At 38.1% G+C, this 20,848-nt stretch overlaps 1 protein-coding gene across 1 annotated transcript in view; it reads left to right on the plus strand.

Annotated features, from left to right (window-relative positions):
- Nucleotides 1–20,848, plus strand: part of PKP2 (plakophilin 2) — a 92,182-nt gene that overhangs the window by 46,310 nt on the left and 25,024 nt on the right. The window contains exons 5-6 of the mRNA XM_055395749.2: nt 3,215–3,422; nt 12,197–12,374. Coding sequence (XP_055251724.2) covers nt 3,215–3,422; nt 12,197–12,374 — 386 coding nt within the window. The remainder of the gene's footprint in view (nt 1–3,214; nt 3,423–12,196; nt 12,375–20,848) is intronic.

Here is a 20,848-nt window from a genome sequence, read left to right on the forward strand (position 1 = left end):
GTAATTCTGGTTTTTTTCCTTTCCCCAAAGTATTTTTCCCTCCTGAGGATTCAGTGTAAAGTAAACATAGGCAACTTCTCTGGTCCTGCCTGTTTCCCTGAATTCAAAGGGGGCAAGAACAGTGCATTTAACATTGGACCTAACGTGTATAGGGCTTTCCAGGTGGCTCAGCAATAAAGAATTCACCTGCCAAGCAGGAGTCATGGGTTTAATTCCTGGGTTGGGAAGATACCCTGGAGAAGGAAATGGCAATTAATACTGGAGTGGTATTAATTGCCTAGGAATTCTTGCCTAGGAAATCCCACGGACAGAGGAGTCTGGTGGGCTGCAGTTCATGTGGTCACAAAGAGTCAAACACAACTTAGCAACTAAACAACAACAACAAATGTGTATAGGAGTCATTACCAGCTGTCCACGTTATAGGCAATACACAGAATGTCATCAGCTTCTTGCACTTGATATGATTTATATTCATTTAATTGATAAAATGGGTAAAAATAGCTAAAATCTATTTTTAAATGTGAGGTAGGTGCCAAAAACTAGGGAGGCACATTCTCCAGTGAGCAAAGCTGTAGCTGGATTTCAGCATTTATCCGAGTATGGTGTGTCTGAAGTTTCTTTTTACTAGACTTGAGCAAGTGCTGAAAGTCAAGGGAATAATGGTGACAGGGTAATGGAATGGGTCAGAGGGATGTTAGCAAAAGCCAGCCATCCTTGCCACCCGGACAAGGCAGTGGAGGTTTCCACTAGCCACTTCTGACCCATGCTGTCATCACAGGGAGAAAGGAAATTTGGCCAGTAAGCCATTTCACATCATATTTTGAAGAAAGCAACTTGTAAGTTATAAATTAAGAAATGAAATATTTCCATAGTCAATCTACTGTTTAAGGAGTTTATAGAGTAGGAATTCAGTCATCATAAAACCTAACTATTGACAGAATTAGGGAAACACAAGAGTTATTGGCTGTTTTCAAGTAAGTTTTGCCTTTCTGCTTTTGAAATAGATGATCTGCTGGACCAGATCTAATTGATAGCTACCATTAGCATTTTCTTACGAACACATGAGAATGATTTTAGACATAGCCCAACAAAATTGCTGTAGCCAGTCTCCCAGTTGTTTATTTCCTCTGAAGGGAGTCAAAAGTGGAAGTGTTCTTCTTTATTGCCTTAAAGGGACCCAAAGAGTACTTTCCTTTTAAGGTTCTTGCAAGTTATTGCTTAGATAATGTATGTATTAATATATACAATTTTTAATACTATGCCAATACCTCCTAATGATAGAAGTAGGAGGAAGAGTTGTTATTTTTGTTTTATTATTATTGTGGTTATTATTTTTACTAGATTATCTCACAGCCTTGACTTTTATTCCTGATTTGCTAATCTCTCCCCAGTCCTGTAAAGGAAGATGTGAGACTGGAAGGCAAGTGTCTTAAATTCCATTATCTGCCCATCAGATACATAGGAAATGTGAAATGCGCCGCCAAGCCAAGTGTGCAGCGCTCTCCTGTTTGGAAACTGTTGTGCAGTTAGGACATCATTCATAAAGTAATGAACTTTATCCTAAAGGGAAATGTATTCACAGCAACTTAATTCCTATAAATTTCTGCATTAAGACAGTAAAAATGACTGAGATCCTTACCAAAAGGTCTTACCAACTAAAAAGTTTTAATCAGATGCTAGTGGAAGCCTCTGAGAAAACAAGCCCTCAGTCTGTAACTTAACATTTCTCTTCAGCAATACTGCATCCACCTCCTGATTTCTTTCAATATTTGCAGCCTGAAACACAAAGTCACCTTGTTCAGACTGTCATTATTTGGCCTCTTCTTAAACAGCCTTAGTTTTCAGAATCAAAGCCATCTTTTTTTCTTTTTTCTTCCTAGTTCTTACCCTCAGGTCCTTCTCCAATAGAATGCCCTTTCTTGCATATTTGTATAGAAGAAATATTTTTTAAATAGCATATTAAAAATTATAAAGTTATGTATTTACTTAAAATGCTTGCATAACTTATTTAAATGTTTTTAAATAGCCAAAACAATTGATTATAAAAATAGCTTGCATTCTTCTAATTATAAAATAAATGTCATGGGAATGTAATGTACAGCATGGTAACAATAAAAAGTTGCTAAGAAAATAGACCTTAAGAGTTCTTATCACAAGAAAAAAAATTTGTAACTCTGTGTGGTGAAAGTTGCTCAGTCTTGTCTGTCTCTTTGCAACCCCATGGACTGTGTAGCCTGCCAGGCTTCTCTGTCCATGGAATTCTCCAGTCCAGAATACTGGAGTTCCCTTCTCCAGGAGTTCTTCCCAACCCAGGAGTTGAACCCAGGTCTTCCACATTGCAGGCGGATTCTTTAACAGTTGAGCCACCAGGGAAGTCCAATTATGTGTGGTGGTAATAGACTTACTATATACAGATATTGAATCATTATAGTCTACACCTGAAACTAACATAAATGTTATGTCATTTATATCTCAAAAAAAAAACAAACTTGCATTTAGGATTGATTTTGCATTGCTACTACAATTGCCATGGTAAATGAAAAATGATTTTTATTTTTACTACTGATGGAGGTGATTTCTATTGTATATATTGACTGTATAGCTCTGTCCTGGAAAGCAAATTCATGTAATATGGTATTCTTCCATAAAACTTTATCTATTTCTCGGATTCCTAGTTCTCTTCATCTTTATTGTGATTAAGGCTTTTCTGTCGCCTTAATTGGGCTTCCCAGGTGGCTCAGTGGTAAAGAATCTGCATACAATACAGGAAGCTCAGGTTCAGTCCCTGGGTCAGGAAGATCCCCTGGAGAAGGAAATGGCAACCCACTCTAGTATTTTTGCCTAGAAAATCCCTTGGACAGAGGACCCTGGTGGGCTACGGTCCCACAGGGTCCCAAAAGAGTCAGACATGACTGACTAAACGGCAACAACATCCACTTAATTATCATTTATTCACCCTTTATCACGTAACTTTGCCCTTCAGTTTTTTCATAGGTTTCAGTCTTAACTTCGCAGATTTATCCTGAGCCCTTGATGAGTTACTGCCTTAGAGCTGGGATGTGTTGTACACTGGAGTGTCAGGTTGCACCAGACGTTAATTGGTGGTAGTTATCAGCAAATTCAGTGAACTTCCTCTGTTCATTCATATTACATTGAATATCTTTACTATCAAATAAAAATTAATAAGTATCTGAAATATGCATCTACTTCCCAGGTTTATCAGCTTCATGGCATCCCCAAGCTTCTACAGCTCCTAAAAGTTCAGAATGAAGATATCCAGCGAGCCGTGTGTGGGGCCTTGAGAAACTTAGTGTTTGAAGATAATGACAATAAATTGGAGGTAGCTGAACTCAGTGGAGTACCTCGGCTGCTCCAGGTGTTAAAGCAAACCAGAGACTTGGAGACTAAGAAGCAAATAACAGGTAATGCCTACTATTAACAGGGGTAGCATAGTGCACCCCAGCCAGATGTGTTAATATCATTTGTTTTTCTGAAGTTTCCTGAAACAAATGACAGATGGGCTCATTGTTATCTGTGAGATGACTTTTAAGGAACATTATTACTGTTGGCTTAGACCCCAGATTCAAGTTTGAATTCCTTTTTTTTCTAAAGGGGAAATTCTTCTGGAGCTTTTGGTTAATATTTTTAATTAAAAATTCTATGTACCTTTCATCACCTGGACCCCTGTCAATACCAGCTTCCTAACTTCCCTGTCCCTTGACCCCCTAAAAAGAAAACATGACTAGATATGTTTTTCAGTTCTCCATTTCATATTTCTATTCAAATACTGATTTGGAAAAATAAATGTCTCTGTTCTGTGTGTGAATTGGAAAACTAAAATAATCAGAAATAAAGTAATGCTTTTAATAATTCTTGAAGCATGGAGAAAAGTGGCTTAATTTCATTTAAAGGAATAGTGTATGTGATAGAAAATAACTCATTGAAAATGATTCATCAGCTCTCTGCTGAAGCTCCCTGAACTCATTACAAAGAATGTAAGAAACCATTACTGAGTATAATCTTCAGTAGTATTTTCTTGGGGAAACTTTTAAGTATCTTCAGTGTCCTCAGTTCAGTTCAGTTCAGTCGCTCAGTCGTGTCCGACTCTTTGTGACCCCATGAATCGCAACACGCCAGGCCTCCCTATCCATCACTAACTCCCGGAGTTCACTCAAACTCATGTCCATCGAGTCGGTGATGCCATCCAGCCATCTCATTCTCTGTCGTCCCCGTCTCCTCCCACCCCCAATCCCTCCTAGCATCAGACTCTTTTCCAGTGAGTCAACTCATCGCATGAGGTGGCCAAAGTATTGGAATTTCAGCTTTAGCATCGGTCCTTCCAATTTAGAAATTTTTAATTTATTCTCACAAAACCTTAGTTTTGAGATATTTTGAGGTATTGGGTACTAAATCTCAGTTTTACAGATGAGGAAGTTAAGTCCAAAGAAGTTAACCCTTTTTAATATATAAAAGTTTTTCTTAGTGATACAGTTGACAGTGTTTATACTTATTTAAAAGAGGTGCTCCCTAAATATTGTTTAAATTGAACTGAATATCTGTTGCACTTCTGCTATCTTTTATTATTCAACAGTTGTCTTTTTTCCTATAAAAATGTTGTCATTATATCTTCTGTACCCATTTGTATCTCAAAATACCACAGTTTTCTATCTTGATATAGTTTAATTTTGTAAAACTACATGAAGTTTTGTAATTGTTTAAAACTATATGAAGAGTTTCTGCATACTACCCTTCTGCCAGCATGCTGTCATGTCCTATGAGAGACTTCCTTTCATATCCGTAACTTATATTAAAGTACCTCAGAAATCTCACTTATTCATTCATTCATTCAGCCAACATTTAGAGAGCAGCCTTCGAGTATCAAGCAAGGCACATCACAGACTAGAGAGGTTGTGAATTTTATTTTCCATCTACTAAAGCATGAACGATTATACAATTGTTGGCCTTAAAAAAAAAAAAAAAACCTTACGTTTAGAAACTAACATTTTCTTCATTAAACTACAGTAGTGAACACAAAAGAGAATCAGATCCATACACAGTCAGGACTTCATGAAGGAGATATGTTTCACTGTGGACCTTAAAAGAGGTATAGACTTTGGACTAGTGTTTTGAAAGAGTATGAAAGTTATTCCCAGCATTGTGAAAATCACTAGTAGAGCAAAGAAGCTGCTGTTCATCTAGAGGAATCTTCAGTAATAAACTGATCAAGGTTAGGGTGCATGATAGCCAGAACACTTAGGAGGATGTGTGGGTGTTTGTAAAGGAAATAATCTGTCGTTTGTGAACTTCCTCTTCTTTTGTGTAGGAAGAAGGAAACTAAGAACAGAGAATATTCTATGGTATTGATGCCATAGAAATCATTCCATCTTCTTTACATAATCTACAGAGCTGAATTTGTGCAATTCCCAGAGTTTCTAGTATAAGCCAAACATCCCTACCAGCAAGTGCTCATTGCATGAGTTGATATTTGAATGTTTGATACAAATCCTAGTAAATAACAGGCTTCTCTGGTGGCTCAGTTGGTAAAGAATCTGCCTGCAATGCAGGAGACCTGGGTTTGGACCCTGAGTCAGGAAACTCCCCTGGAGAAGGGAATGGCAACCCACTCCAGTGTTCTTGTCTGGAGAATTCCATGGACAGAGAAGCCTAGTGAGTTACTCTCCATGGGGTCCCAAAGAGTCAGACACAACTGAGTGACTCACACTACTAAATAACTTCCTTTAGCTCTATTAATAGAAGTGCTAAATAAGTGCTTTGTGGGATCAAAAATAAATTAACTAATTTAGACATGTTTATATCTTTGTTTAGAAACATAAAGTGAGTAGCCATATATATGAATCTTTTCTTGTCTGTTTTTATAAACATTTTTTTTTTTTATTGAGCCTCTATTATGGGCTGTCATGTCTGACTGTTTGCGATCCCATGGACTGTAGCTTAGCAGATTCATCTGTCCATAGAATTCTCCAGGCAAGAATACTGGAGTGGGTAGCCATTCTGTTTGTCAAGGGAATCATTCCCAAACCAGGGATCAAACCCAAGTCTCCAGCATTACAGGAAGATTCCTTAACATCTATGCCTAGCCATAACCTTGAACTTTTCATTTTTTTACCTCTGTTCTTCCTGATAGCTCCATAAGGTATGGTATTATTGACTGTTTACATATGACCAGTGTAAGGCTCAGGGGGTTACATGAGCTGCCCAACGTTGCACAGCTAAGAAAACAACAAAACCCAGATGTGAGTCCAGTATTATCTGAGTGTTTTGCTGTATCAAAATATCCAAAGTTGCTCCCTTTGGCAGCAATTGACTGTCTCCTGGAGTCTGCTCAAAATCATCTCCATTGTGTTGGTGATGCCATCCAACCATCTCATCCTCTGTTGCCCCTTCTCCTCTTGCCTTCAATCTTTCTCAGCATCAGAATCTTTTCCAAGGAGTCAGCTCTTTGCATCAGGTCCTGGAGCTTCAGTTTCAACATCAGTCCTTCCAGTGAATATTCAGGGTTGATTTCCTTTAGGATTGACTAGTTTGATCTCCTTGCTGTCCAAGGGACTCTCAAGAGTCTTTTCCAGTCCTACAGGTAGAAAGCATCAATTCTTCAGCATGCAAACTTCTTTATGGTCCAACTCTCACATCCCTACATGACTACTGGAAGAGCCGTAGCTTTGACTATATGGACTTTGTTGGCAAAGTGATGTCTCTGCTTTTCAATATGCTGTCTAGGTTTATCACAGCTTTTCTTCCAAGGAGCGAGTGTCTTTTAATTTCATGGCTGCAGTCACAGTCTGCAGTGATTTTGGAGCCCATGAAAATAAGTCTGTCACTGTTTCCTTTTTTTTTCCCCATCTATTTGCCATGAATTGATAGGACCAGATGCCATGATCTTAGTTATTTGAATGTTGAGTTTTAAGCCAGCTTTTTCACTCTCTTTCACCTTCATCACGAGGCCCTTTAGTTCCTCTTCACTTTCTACCATTAGGGTGGTATCATCTGCATATCTGAGGTTATTGATATTTTTCCCAGCAGTCTTTTTATTCAGTTTCCCAGCTTGTTATTCATCCAGCCTGTAATTTTGCGTGATGTACTCTGCATAGAATTTAAATTAGCAGGGTGACCATATATAGCCTTGACATACTCCTTTCCCAATTTGGAACCAGTCCATTATTCCATGTTCAGTTCTAACTGTTGCTTCTTGACCTATATACTGGTTTCTCAGGAGACAGGTAAAGTGGTCTGGTATTCCCATCTCTTGAAGAATTTTCCACAGTTTGTTGTGATCCACCAGTCAGAGGCTTTGGCATAGTCAGTGAAGCAGAAGTAGATGTGTTTCTGGAATTCTTGCTTTTTCTGTGATCCAACGGATGTTGTCAATTTGATCTCTAGTTCCTCTGCCTTTTCTCAATCCAGCTTGAACATCTGGAAATTCTCAGTTCATATACTGTTAAAGTCTGTCTTAAAAGATTTTGAGCATTACCTTACTAGCATGTGAAATAAATGCAGTTGTACAGTAGTTTGAACATTCTTTGGCATTGCCCTTCTTTGGGATTGGAATGAAAACTGTCCTTTTCTAGTCCTGTGGCCACTGCTGAGTTTTCCAAATATGCTGGCATATTGAGGGCAGCACTTTAACAGCATCTTTTAAGATTAGAAATAGCTCAGCTGAAACTCCATCACCTCCAGTAGCTTTGTTGGTAGTGATGCTTCCTAAGGCCTACTTGACTTCACACTCCAGGATGTTTGGCTCTAGATGAGATGACCACACCATCTTGGTTATCCGGGTCATTAACATCTTTTATGTACCATTCTGTGTATTCTTGCCACCTCTTCTTAATACCTTCTGCTTCAGTTAGGTCCTCAATTTTTCTGTTCTTTATTGTACCTATCTTTGCATGAAATGTTCCCTTGGTATCTCTGATTTTCTTGAAGAGATCTCTAGTCTTTCCCCTTCTATTGTTTTCCTCTATTTCTTTGCATTATCCACTTAAGAAGTCGTTCTTATCTCTCCTTGCTATTCTTTGGAACTCTGAATTCAGTGGGGTATCTTTCCCTTCCTCTCTTGCCTTTCACTTCTCTTCTTTTCTCAGCTTTTTGTAAATCCTCCTTAGACAACCATTTTGCCTTCTTGAATTTCTTTCTCTTGAGATTCATTTTCAAATAAATGATCTTTGTTATAATATGATATTCCTGATAAGTTTTACAAAAGTTAGGTTAAAGAAGGAATGATCCATGTAAGGGAAATTACAAAAACACATTCCTCCTGTTCTGTGATCATTTTGAAATATAAGTTTAAAAAGAATCACTTCTACTTCTGCTGCTCCTTGAAGATTTAATCATAAAATTTACCAGTTTTGCTATTAACATTATACAGATTTGGTTAACTATATTTCTGGTCCTAAGGGCAATATTAATAAAACTGGGGTTTAATATCTATTAGATCCCTTTATTCACTAACTATATTTTATAAATATCAGTTGGCAATAAGTTTCTCAATAATGCAATTATCATTCTCTCACTTAAAATTGCTAATTATTCAAATTATACCCCTTACCAGAATCCTGTTCCTTTCTTTTTGGCTAGAAAGAGAGCTTAGCGACAGAAAATTACAGACAGTACACCTACAATAAAGAACTGTAATAATAGAAATTAAGGCACTATGAATAAACTGACCAGAAGTTAAAGCAAATGGAAATCTAAACCCCAAATATAATGCAGTATCAGGGAATACAGAATGTAATCATTGAAAGGGACATCTATTCAGGGTCATCTAAACCATTAATTTCCCAATGCCAAAAATGTGAATCATTTTTAAAATGTAAATTCCTGGAATCCATCCTGAGAGTCAGGCTTAGTAAATTTTTCTATGAGTATGCCTAAAAAAAATTGCAGGTGTGGCCCAAGAGTACATGATTCTAATTTGCCACTGGGCTCACTTGAAAACTGCTAGTCTCTTGTAATACTCTAGTTTTGAGATAAAGCACCTTGTTGATATTTTCATAAAAGATGAGCTCATTTTTTTTGGCTCCATTGATAATGCTGAATCTTACAAGCAGATCTTTCTGTTTTCTTCAAAGTTCTTTTAGAAGTTTATGCTTTCACTGAGCCAAAATCTCCTTCCTCAGAATTTCCACTCATTGCTCTGGTTTTGCCTCCTGTAGCCACAGAAAATGATATGTAGTTGTTAAATAATGCATTTTTTTTTAGTTACTAGAGAGCCTGCATTCTTATGTGTATTAGACGCTTTTCACTTTGGGTTGGGCTTCCCTTGTGGCTCAGCTGTTACAGAATCCACCTGCAATGCAGGAGACCTGGGTTCGATCCCTGGGTTGGGAAGATGCCCTGGAGAAGAGAAAGGCTACCCACTCCAGTATTCTGGCCTGAAGAATTCCACGGACAATATAGTCCATGGGGTGACAAAGAGTCAGACACGACTGAGCTTTGGGTTAATTTTTCTATCAATAACTTAATTTTTAAAGATTTATAAGAACCTTGTATATTAATGGTATTTAACCTTTGTCCTGTATTGTCATATACCTTTTCCCAATTGGTAATTGGTCATTTACTGATTTTAGATGTATGTATGTGATGGTGTGTGTAAGGATATACAATCCTGAATCTCTAGGGAACATTTAAGCTCTTCCCTTGCTTTGTATCATACAGAACTTTGGCAAGTATGACATTTCTGTACAGTATCTTACATTTAAAATTCAAAAATTATACTGAAACTTTCCAAACCATATACTTCTGTAGTAATAGTATAGCATGCCAAACTGCAAAGGACATTGACTTTGGAAGAAACTTCCATTCCCTTTTTTCACATTAATCCTCTCTGGGTTTTATTGTAAGGTGTACTTTCTTTGAGTGTTCTGTGTGGTCCTTTTTAAGAGAGGAAATGCCATTATGCTTCACATTTTTAAGCTTCTGGCAGGCAGAGACTGTTCATTTGTTTGCTTATTTAGAACAGGAAGCTTTTATTTTCCTTTTCTCTCTTTTCTCTTCAGCTTTCTTTTGTAGCTTAGTAACCAAAACTCAACCTCAGACCTGCCTTTCAGTTGTTTTCAGCCACCTTAGGAGTTTTCTGGAATTTTATTCTGTCTTTCCCCTTCCAGGGCCTCTTAATGTGAGGTGTGACCAATGAAGTCATTGTGTTGCAAAGCCTGTGGCTGAGTGACACTGCTAACCCCAAATGCCAGTTTGATCAGGAAAAGACCTCATTGGCCAAATTCTAGTCCTCATGAAAACACTAGACCCCGCATTGCTTTGTCTAATGGAAGCTAGGTATAAGCTGTGGTGGATATTTCGTGATTTAAATAAAAAATTAGTTACTTGTACACTGCTAAAGTAAACTGTTTAATCCCCAAAAGACTACATCAGGCCTGCTGCTGCTGCTGCTGCTAAGTCACTTCAGTCGTGTCCGACTCTGTGTGATCCCATAGACGGAAGCCCACCAGGCTCCCCTGTCCCTGGGATTCTCCAGGCAAGAACACTGGAGTGGGTTGCCATTTCCGTCTCCAATGTGTGAAAGTGAAAAGTGAAAGTGAAGTCGCTCAGGCGTGTCCGACCCTTAGCGACCCCACGGACTGCAGCCTACCAGGCTCCTCCATCCATGGGATTTTCTAGGCAAGAGTACTGGAGTGGCTTGCCATTGCCTTCTCCACATCAGGCCTAGAATGCTCTAATTGAAGGGCCAGATACAAGTATGGTTGATTAACTACTAAGCTTTAATCACAGACTTGTATTTCTGTCATTAATATCAGGGGAGGTAATATCACCACATAATTTAGCTGAGACCACCATGTTTGCTTTATTCATAGAGTGGACTGCCCTGTATATCTATGCTTCCTCTGTTCTTCATGCAGACAAAGCAATAAATTTAAGAAGTAAGAATTACTGACTGGGTGGTGGGTCATATATAGGAAGAAAATTCTCTTTCTGTCCTCTCTCTCTTTCTGCTTTCTTGGATGATAGTGAGTTATAGTAATTTACTGAAGAATGAATGATGGCACAGAAACTTGACACCTGCTGGGAGTCACTGGAATAGCAAGGGGTAGGTATATAGTCCTTCCACTGAATCAGAGGTATTTGAACACCAAATTTGTGAGAAAAACAAATCCTAAATGTAAATATATGCAACTTTGTATTCTCTCTCAATACCCAGCTTCAGTTCCTGTGGATGTCCTGGGAAGTACAGTATTCTGTTATCTTAATTTCTTCCTGAGTTGGCTGATATGGCCTTTCTTTTTAATTGGGGGTGGAAGGGATTCAAGAGGACAGGAAAGTTAAGGGAGTAAATGTGGTACCAGTCTTAGACCAATGCCTAGCCCCTGCAAGTTGGCAGGTAGAGTAAATACTCTTATTTCTCCTTCTCTGCCAAACTGTAATATAAGATGAGGTAGCACTAGCATCAGAGAAGGAAATGGCAACCCACTCCTGTATTCTTGCCTAGAGAATCCTGTGGATGGGGAGCCTGGTTGGCTGCTGACTGTGGGGTCGCACAGAGTCAGACACAACTGAAGCGACTTAGCAGCAGCAGAGCTAGCATAAATTCTGGGTGGACATAAAGTTTACTATTGGGTAGGAGTTAATAAATATTCATTGGTGATATTGATGAGCCTACTCTTGACAGGCATAGGCAAAGGCTCTCTACAGGCTTTTCCTGCTGTTATTGGAAAGTGAATGTCAGGTGGGAGTTGTAGGTAGTAGGGAAGCAGGAGGCAGGCAGAGATATTCTTAGATATGTATCTAAGGGAGAAAAATATGAGTCTTAAAATGTTGAACTCTTAATTACAGTAGGATCATTTCAAGCTTTCCTGTTCCTCAGCCCAAAATTTATTATCCTAATGAAGTCAGCTTTGTGGTAGGATCTTTTAAGAGAATAGTAATAAGAATTTTTGGCATTCATTTATGTTCTTGATTAATTTAGATATGTATAGTTTCACATTGTAAGTTCTCTTTGTTTTATATATATTTTAATTGTTCTTATGGGACAGCTTCCATTGGCATCTAACGATGTCTAAACAAGTTCTTTCCCTTGTGAAAAGGACTATCTCCCTCGCCTTGTTTTTTTTTTTTTTTTCTTTTTATAACCAGCCGTGGATCTAAGGGTGAGGTTCTTAATTGACCTCTTCAGCAGTCATTTTGACCTAGTCCTGCACTGTTTTGATGGTACTCTTTACTTTCCTAGGTTTGCTGTGGAATTTATCCTCTAATGACAAACTTAAGAATCTCATGATAACAGAAGCCTTGCTTATCCTCACTGAGAATATCATCATCCCCTTTTCGGGGTGGCCAGAGGGAGACTACCCGAAAGCAAATGGTTTGCTTGATTTTGATATATTCTACAATGTCACAGGATGCCTAAGGTAATGCCAGTCTACATCTCCCTCAACATTTTCTCTGTTGACTCTAAATACTGCATCCAGATCTGTCTTAAACTCTACCCAATTACCTGGAAATACAGTTAAAAATTATAAAGGTCACTCTAAGTACTAGAAGCACAATATAGAAAAGAGTATTGTTTTTCCTGACATGTTTGATTCCAGAAGCTACCCACATTATCTCAGGAGAGAGAGCATATCATTTCCGATAGGTAAACTGGAAATCCAATCCGAACACCTACAGTTCCGTGAAGACTGGAATTCCCTATCTCACAGGATTTAAATCAGGCTGCATGCTATTTTTCAGTTGACAAAAATATAATTTAATGACATAGTTAAAAAAATTTTTTTTGAACCTGGTGTTTTTAAATAGGCAATAAAACCTAAAGGGATAGATTATCTTGCCACAAGAATAGCTACAAAAGAAGTTAGTTTGATCAGCATTTCTAAATATTGGGATGAAAAAGGTACTTGAAATGTTTTCTCCCCTGGACTGTCAGGTGCCAGCTAAACCAGGAGGAAATAGAAGTGCATGTACGAAGAGGAAATGTTAGTCTTCACTCAACTAGAAGTAGGTGTCTCAGGCTTTCTTACTTTTATTTGAAAATAATCATTGTCCTTTATGTCTAAAGATTAAAAGAAACCAAATAGATATGTAATCAAAATTAAGCAGCCCAGAAGAAGCTGGGATATATTCTGCCTTTTGATCTTTTCTCTAGTTTCATAGTTCACATTTTGAGGGAGCCTGTTTGGATGATAACAGAGAGAATTTATTATGGTAAGATATTTATCTTATCTCCATAATTAATCACACTGTGTGTGTGCGTGCACACGTGCTCAGTCGTGTCCAATTCTTTGTGGCCCCATGGACTGTAGCCTTCCAGGCTCCTCTGTCCTTGGAATTTCCCAGGCAAGAGCTGTGGAGTGGGTTGCCATTTCCTCTTCCAGGGTATCTTCCCATCCCAGGAATCGAACCCACATCTCTTGTGTCTCCTGCAGTAGCAGGCAGATTCTTTACCACTAACTCCACCTGGAAAACCCATAATCACAGAGTAATACATATTAAATACCAGATTTTTATGAAGAATTATGTTAGCCACTGAGATTTTTCAAAAATGAATGAGAAAATTCTTAAGAAGCCTTTAATCTAGCAGGGGATGTAGATGAGCAAACAAAGTAAAATGCAATAAAATATGTTACAGCAAATTTTCCTACAGCTCCCATTGCCTTACCATGTGCAGCAGAGTTCTTAGTGTGGCAGATTAGGTTAGGACTGTTTCACTTCATTGTGCACATGGCAGGGACACAATTCAAACTTCCTTTTTAAAAATTTTTTGCTTATTTATTTTAATTCGAGTATAATTGCTTTACAGTGTTGTGTTAGTTTCTGCAATATCACAACGTGAATCACCTTCACACCCCTCTAGGTCATCACAGCACCAAGCTGAACTCCCTGTGCTATATATAGCAGCTTCCCACTAGCTGTCTGTTTTACAGATAGTGTAAATATGGTAGTGTATATATATTAGTGCTACCCTCTCAGTTCGTACCACCCTCTCCTTCCCCTACTGTGTCCACAAATGCATTCTCTACATCTGTGTCTCTATTCCTGCCCTATAAATAGGTTCATCAGTACCATTTTTCTAGATTCCATATATAGACATTAATATGTGATATGTGTTTTTCTTTTTCTGACTTACTTCACTTTGTATGACAGACTCTAGGTTCATCCACATCCCTGCAAATGATCCAGTTTCATTCCTTTTTGTGGCTGAGTAATATTCCACTGTGTATATGTACCACATCTTTTTATCCATTCATCTGTCAGTGGACATTTAGACTGCTTCCATTTCCTGGCTATTGTAAATAGTCCTGCAGTGAACAGTGGGGTACGTGTGTTTTTTTCAATTATGCTTTTCTGAGGGTATATGCCTAGTAGTGGGATTGCAAGGTCATATGGTATTTTTTGTTTTTTAAGGAACCTCCATACTGTTCCCTATAATGGCTGTATCAATTTACATTCCTACCAACAGTACACGAGGGTTCCCTTTTCTCCACACCCTCTCCAGCATTTACTGTTTGCAGATTTTTTGATGATAGCCATTCTGACCAATGTGAGGTGATGCTTCATTGTAGTTTTGATTTGTATTTCTCAAATAATGAGCAGTGTTGAGCATCTTTCCATGTGTTTGCTGGCCATCTGTATGTCTTCTTTGGAGAAATGTCTGTTTAAGTCTTCTACCCACTTTTTTATTTGCTTGTTTGTTATTTTGATTTTGAGCTGCTTCAGGAGCTTTTGTATTTTGAAGATTAATGCTTTGTCAGTTGCTTTGTTTGCAGATACTTTCTCCTAGTCTGAGGGTTATCTTTTCGTCTTGTTTATGACTGCCTTTGCTCTGCTAAAGCTTTTTAGTTTAATTAGGTCCCACTTGTTTATTTTTATTACTATAGGAGGTGGATCAGAAAGGATCTTGCTCAATTTATGTCAAAGAGTATTCTGCCTGTTTTCCTCTTAAGAGTTTTATAGTGTCTGGCCTTTCATGTAGGTCTTTAATCCATTTTGAGTTTATTTTTCATATGGTATTAGGAAGTGTTGTTACTTCATTCTTTTACATGTAGCTGTCCAGTTTTCCCAGCACCACTTATTGAAGATGCTGTCTTTTCTCCATTGTATATTCTGGCCTCCTTTGTTAAAGATAAGGTGACCATAGGTGTATGGGTTTCTCTCTGGGCTTTATCCTGTATTCCATTGATCTGTATTTCTGCTTTTTTGCCAGTATCATGCTATCTTGATTACTGTAGCTTTGTCATATAGTCTGAAGTCAGGAAGTGTGATTTCTCTAGCTCCATTTTTCTCTCTCAAGATTACATTGGTTATTCGGGGTCTCGTGTTTCCATACAAATTGTAAAAAAAAAAAAGTTTTCTACTTCTGTGAAAAATGCCGTTGGTAATTTTGTAGGCATTGCATTAAATCTGTAGATTGCTTTGGGTAGTATAGTCATTTTCACAATATTGATTCTTCAAATCCAAGAACATGGTATATCTCTCCATCTGTTTATATCATCTTTGATTTCGTTCATCAGTATCTTATAGTTTTCTCCATACACGTCTTTTGTCTCCTTTCAGTTCAATCACTCAGTCGTGTCCGACTCTTTGCAACCCCATGAATCACAGCATGCCAGGCCTCCCTGTCTATCACCAACTCCCGGAGTTCACTCAAACTCACTCAAACTCAAATTCCATCGAGTCGGTGATGCCATCCAGCCATCTCATTCTCTGTCGTCCCCTTCTCCTCCTGCCCCCAATCCCTCCCAACATCAGAGTCTTTTCCAGTGAGTCTACTCATCGCATGAGGTGGCCAAAGCATTGGAGCTTCAGCTTTAGCATCAGTTCTTCCAATGGACACCCAGCACTGATCTCCTTTAGAACGGATGGGTTGGATCTCCTTGCAGTCCATGGGACTCTCAAGAGTCTTCTCCAACACCACAGTTCAAAAGCATCAATTCTTCGGCGATCAGCTTTCTTCACACTCCAACTCTCACATCCACACATGACCACTGGAAAAACCATAGCCTTGACTAGACGGACCTTGGTTGGCAAAGTAATGTCTCTGCTTTTTAATGTGCTGTCTAGGTTGGTCATAACTTCCCTTCCAGGGAGTAAGCGTCTTTTAATTTCATGGCTGCAATCAGCATCCGCAGTGATTTTGGAGCTCAAAAAATAAAGTCTGACACTGTTTCCACTGTTTCCCCACCTATTTCCCATGAAGTGATGGGTCCAGATGCCATGATCTTATTTTCTGAATGTTGAGTTTCAAGCCAACTTTTGCACTCTCCTCTTTCACTTTCAAGAGGCTTTTGAGTTCCTCTTCACTTTCTGCCATAAGGGTGGTGTCATCTGCATATCTGAGGTTATTGATATTTCTCCCAGCAATCTTGATTCCACCTGTGCTTCTTCCAGCCCAGCGTTCCTCATGATGTACTCTGCATATAAGTTAAATAAGCAGGGTGACAATATACAACCTTGACGTACTCCTTTTCCTATTTGGAACCAGTCCATTGTTCCATGTCCAGTTCTAACTGTTGCTTCCTGACCTGCATACAAGTTTCTCAAGAGGCAGGTCAGGTGGTCTGGTATTACCATCTCTTCAAGAATTTTTCACAGTTTATTGTGATCCACACAGTCAAAGGCCTTGACATAGTCATGAAGAAGTAGATGTTTTTCTGGAACTCTCTTGCTTTTTCGATGATCCAGTGGATGTTGGCAATTTGATCTTTGGTTCCTCTGCCTTTTCTAAAACCAGCTTGAACATCTGGAAGTTCACGGTTCACGTTTTGCTGAAGCCTGGCTTGGAGAATTTTGAGCATGACGTTACTAGTGTGTGAGATGAGTGCAATTGTGCGGTAGTTGGAGCATTCTTTGGCATTGCCTTTCTTTGGGATTGGAATGAAGACTGACCTTTTCCAGTCCTGTGGCCACTGCTGAGTTTTCCAAATTTGCTGGCATATTGAGTTCAGCACTTCAGGATTTGAAACAGCTCAACTGGAATTCCATCACCTCCACTAGCTTTGTTCGTAGTGATGCTTTCTAAGGCCCACTTGACTTCACATTCCAAGATGTCTGGCTCTAGGTGAGTGATCACACCATCGTGATTATCTTGGTCGTGAAGATCTTTTCTGTACAGTTCTTCTGTGTATTCTTGCCACCTCTTCTTAATATCTTCTGCTTCTGTTAGGTCCATACCATTTCTGTCCTTTATCGAGCCCAACTGTGCATGAAATGTTCCCTTGGAATCTCTAATTTTCTTGAAGAGATCTCTTGTCTTTCCTATTCTGTTGTGTTCCTCTATTTCTTTGCATTGATCGCTGAGGAAGGCTTTCTTATCTCTCCTTGCTATGCTTTGGAACTCTGCATTCAGATGCTTATATCTTTCCTTTTCTCCTTTGCTTTTAACGTCCCTTCTTTTCACAGCTATTTGTAAGGCCTCCTCAGACAGCCATTTTGCTTTTTTGCATTTGTCTCCTTAGATAGGATTTATTCCTAGGTATTTTATTCTTTTTATTGCATTGATGAACAGGATTGTTTCCTTAGTTTCTCCTTCTGATTTTTCATTGTTTATAGAAATGCAGGGAATTTCTGTGTAATAATTTTGTATCCTGTGACTTTACTAAATTCATTGATTAGCTATAGTAGTTTTCTGATGGCATCTTTAGTATTTTCTATGTGTAGTATCATGTCATCTGTGAAAGTGACCATTTTACTTCTTTTCTAATCTGGATTCCTTATATTTCTTTTTCTCCTCTGATTACATGGCTGGGACTTCCAAACTTCCTTAAACCAAGTGACTCATGTGGCTGAGATGTTAACAGTCACTTGTGGAAGTGAAAGCAGTACACCAGGAACCATGGCCTCATGGACTGGGACAGAAATTCAGCATCCCTAGGACTCAGTCTCCTGTTGACAGGCATACCTCAGATATATTGTAAATTCAGTTCCACACCACTGCAGCAAAGTGAATACTGCAATGAAGCAAGTCACACAAATTTTTTTGTTTCCCAAGTACATACATAAGTATGCACTTTATATTATACTATAGTCTGTTAAATATCCAATGGCAGTATGTCTTTAAGAAATCAGTATACATACCTTAATTTAAAAATACTTTAATACTGGGACGTCCCTAGACTTCCAGTGGTTAAGACTCATGCTCCCAATGCAGAGGGCCCAGGTTCAATCCCTGGTTGGGGAACTAAGATCCCACGTGTTGCCCATGGCGTAAAATAAATAAAGGCATTAAATAAATAAAGATTAAAAGAAATATTTAATTACTAAAAAATGCTAACCATCATCTAACAACACAGAGTTGCCACAGACCTTCGATTTGTTAAAAAATAATTGTAGTATCTATAAAACTCAATAAAGCAAAGCACAATAAAAACAAGATATGTCTGTACATCCCATCTCTGCTTACTCTTCTTTGAAGACTACTGGGCTCATTCTCTAAAAATGCAGACAAGCCTTCTCCACATAGCAGATCCCTAAATCACAGGCCACCCAGCAGAAAAAGTAAACTTCTTTCTTCAAATGTTAGTTTCAGGGAAGGTTTAACCCTGGCCCTGCTTCTGAAAAGTGCATATCATTTCAGCCTCTGTCCCCTGGATTGGCCAGACCTGGATCAGATACTTGCTTCATGGCAACAATGACAACAAGGTTTATTTAAGTAGCAAGAGGGAGGTGGACACTTGCTGGGAAAAGGAAGCAAAAATAGAAGACACCTTCCTCAGTTACAGCGTATGCAACCTTTCTGGGTCTGTCTGCAAGCTTCTTTACAGTCTTACTTCACATTTTTCCACCAACATACATCAAAGTACAAGCAAACTACAAAATACTTGCTTTCCTTAGATATTATAGGTAATTTCATATAGTCAAGGCTTTATTCAATTTTATTTCCTGGGAAACATTTTCCATTATCTTCCCATTAAACGCTTAATCTCCTAATCATCTAACACCAAAGATAAAGTTCATCTTTTCTATAAAACATTTTTCTGCCTCCTCAGACAAACACCATTACTTGTTTTTAAGAATTCAAATGGGGATTTTTACAGGTAAATCACCTGTGTACAGATTTTGCATCCATTACTGTTTTTATGCGAAATTATTTACATACCTTTTTTTATTAGATTGTGAACTCTTAAGAGCTAAGCCTATGCATTGTTTTAATCTCTAATTCGTAGCGCCTAGCAGGGTTTCTGACACATAGTAAGCAAGTATAAAGTATTTGAGTGAAATGGGTAAATGAATGAATAAGCAAATTAAAATCCATCATCAATTAGGTGGATGATCAAGCCTGGCAAGGTATCAAATTTATAATGGAAAGTAATGAAACAGAAGTTAGAAACTTTAGCTAAGGCCAGACTATGGGGGCATTATAAAACATGCTAATGAGTTAATTTTTTTTTTTTTCTGTAAGCAAAATTCATAGTGTGGGGAGAATAGAAATAAAAGTTCTGTGTGAAGTAGAAAAATTATAATATCAACATGAAAGGTGTGTTGGGAAGGTAGAAATCTAAAGACAAAGATGTTGGTTACAAATCTTCCTGTAGTCTTCTTTTATGAACAAGGAATAACAGACTTGCATGGTTTGAGTGAAGCACATTTTTTAGATATATTTTATCCTAAATCTACTCCCATCGTAATGATACCATTTTAAACTGTTTGCAAAGACAATCCAAACCACTGGTTTGAACTACTTTCAGAAGCAGAATATTACACAAAGACTGGGAAATTAAGCATCATGGTATTTGCTTACTAAAATAATCTGTTATTTCATCTGTATATCTAGTTTATAATAATAATAGCTAAGATTTATTGTATATTATGTTGTAAAAACTGTTCAAAATGCTTTATGAGAATTTTCTCATTCTCAGAGTGACGCTTGTAAAGTAGGTCTTCCTATTTTATGGATAAGGAAATTGGAGCTGAGAGAGGTTAAGTGATTTTCACAACATCATACAGCCAGTAGGAGACAAAGCTGGAATTCTCATCCAGGAAGCCTGTCTTCATAACCGAGCTCTTCATCTTGTCCTGGATATGTTGATATTAATCAATGTATACAAACTGTATATCTGTTTACAAACTGCTCTGCTGTGGATTAAGCCTCTGCCCTTTACAATCTCATAACCTCACAGAGTCAGGTATGCCAGTGTACAGTCATATTCTGTCTTATTATGGGCATTATATCTGTGTTTCGGTAATTGTCTTTTTTAAAGAGTTCTATGCAAGTAGAACCTCTGCACTGAATTTCCTATTAACAAAGAAGACAGAAAGCATATGAAGTTGGAGGTCTTTCCAAGAGAGGAGTTGGCTTTGTAGACTACTTCAGGTAGATGTCACAATGGGTATAAAAGTCAGTAAGGAGATGTAAATTAGAACCTAAGAAAAGACCAATAGGGAAACTTCAGTCAAATAGACTCGATTTCCATGAGTAGAGCTGTCTTCTGAATAGTTGCTTACTTCTTTTTTCTTTTTAATTTTTAAATTTGTATTGGAGTATAGTTGCTTTACAATACTGTGTTATTTTCTACTATACAGCAAAGTGAATCAACTATATGTGTGTGTGTATATATATGTATATATACACCTGCTTTTTTTTATTTCCTTCCTATTTAGGTCACCACAGGGCACTGAATAGAGCTCCCTATGCTATGGAGTATGTTCTCATTACTTATCTGTATTATACATAGTAGTGTTAATATGTCAAGCCCAATCTCCCAGTTCATCCTACCCCTTCTCTCCCAGTTTGGTGTCCATACATATGTTCTTTACATCTGAGTATATATTTCTGCTTTGCGAATAGGTTCATCTGGACCATTTTTACAGATTCCACATATATGTGTTAATATACAATATTTGTTTTTCTCTTTCTGACTTCATTCTGTGACAATCTCTGTCCATCCAT

Source organism: Moschus berezovskii, chromosome 6, assembly GCF_049115385.1.
Source record: "Moschus berezovskii isolate FMDL1 chromosome 6, NW_MosBer_1.0, whole genome shotgun sequence".
Classification (NCBI taxonomy): Eukaryota; Metazoa; Chordata; class Mammalia; order Artiodactyla; family Moschidae; genus Moschus; species Moschus berezovskii.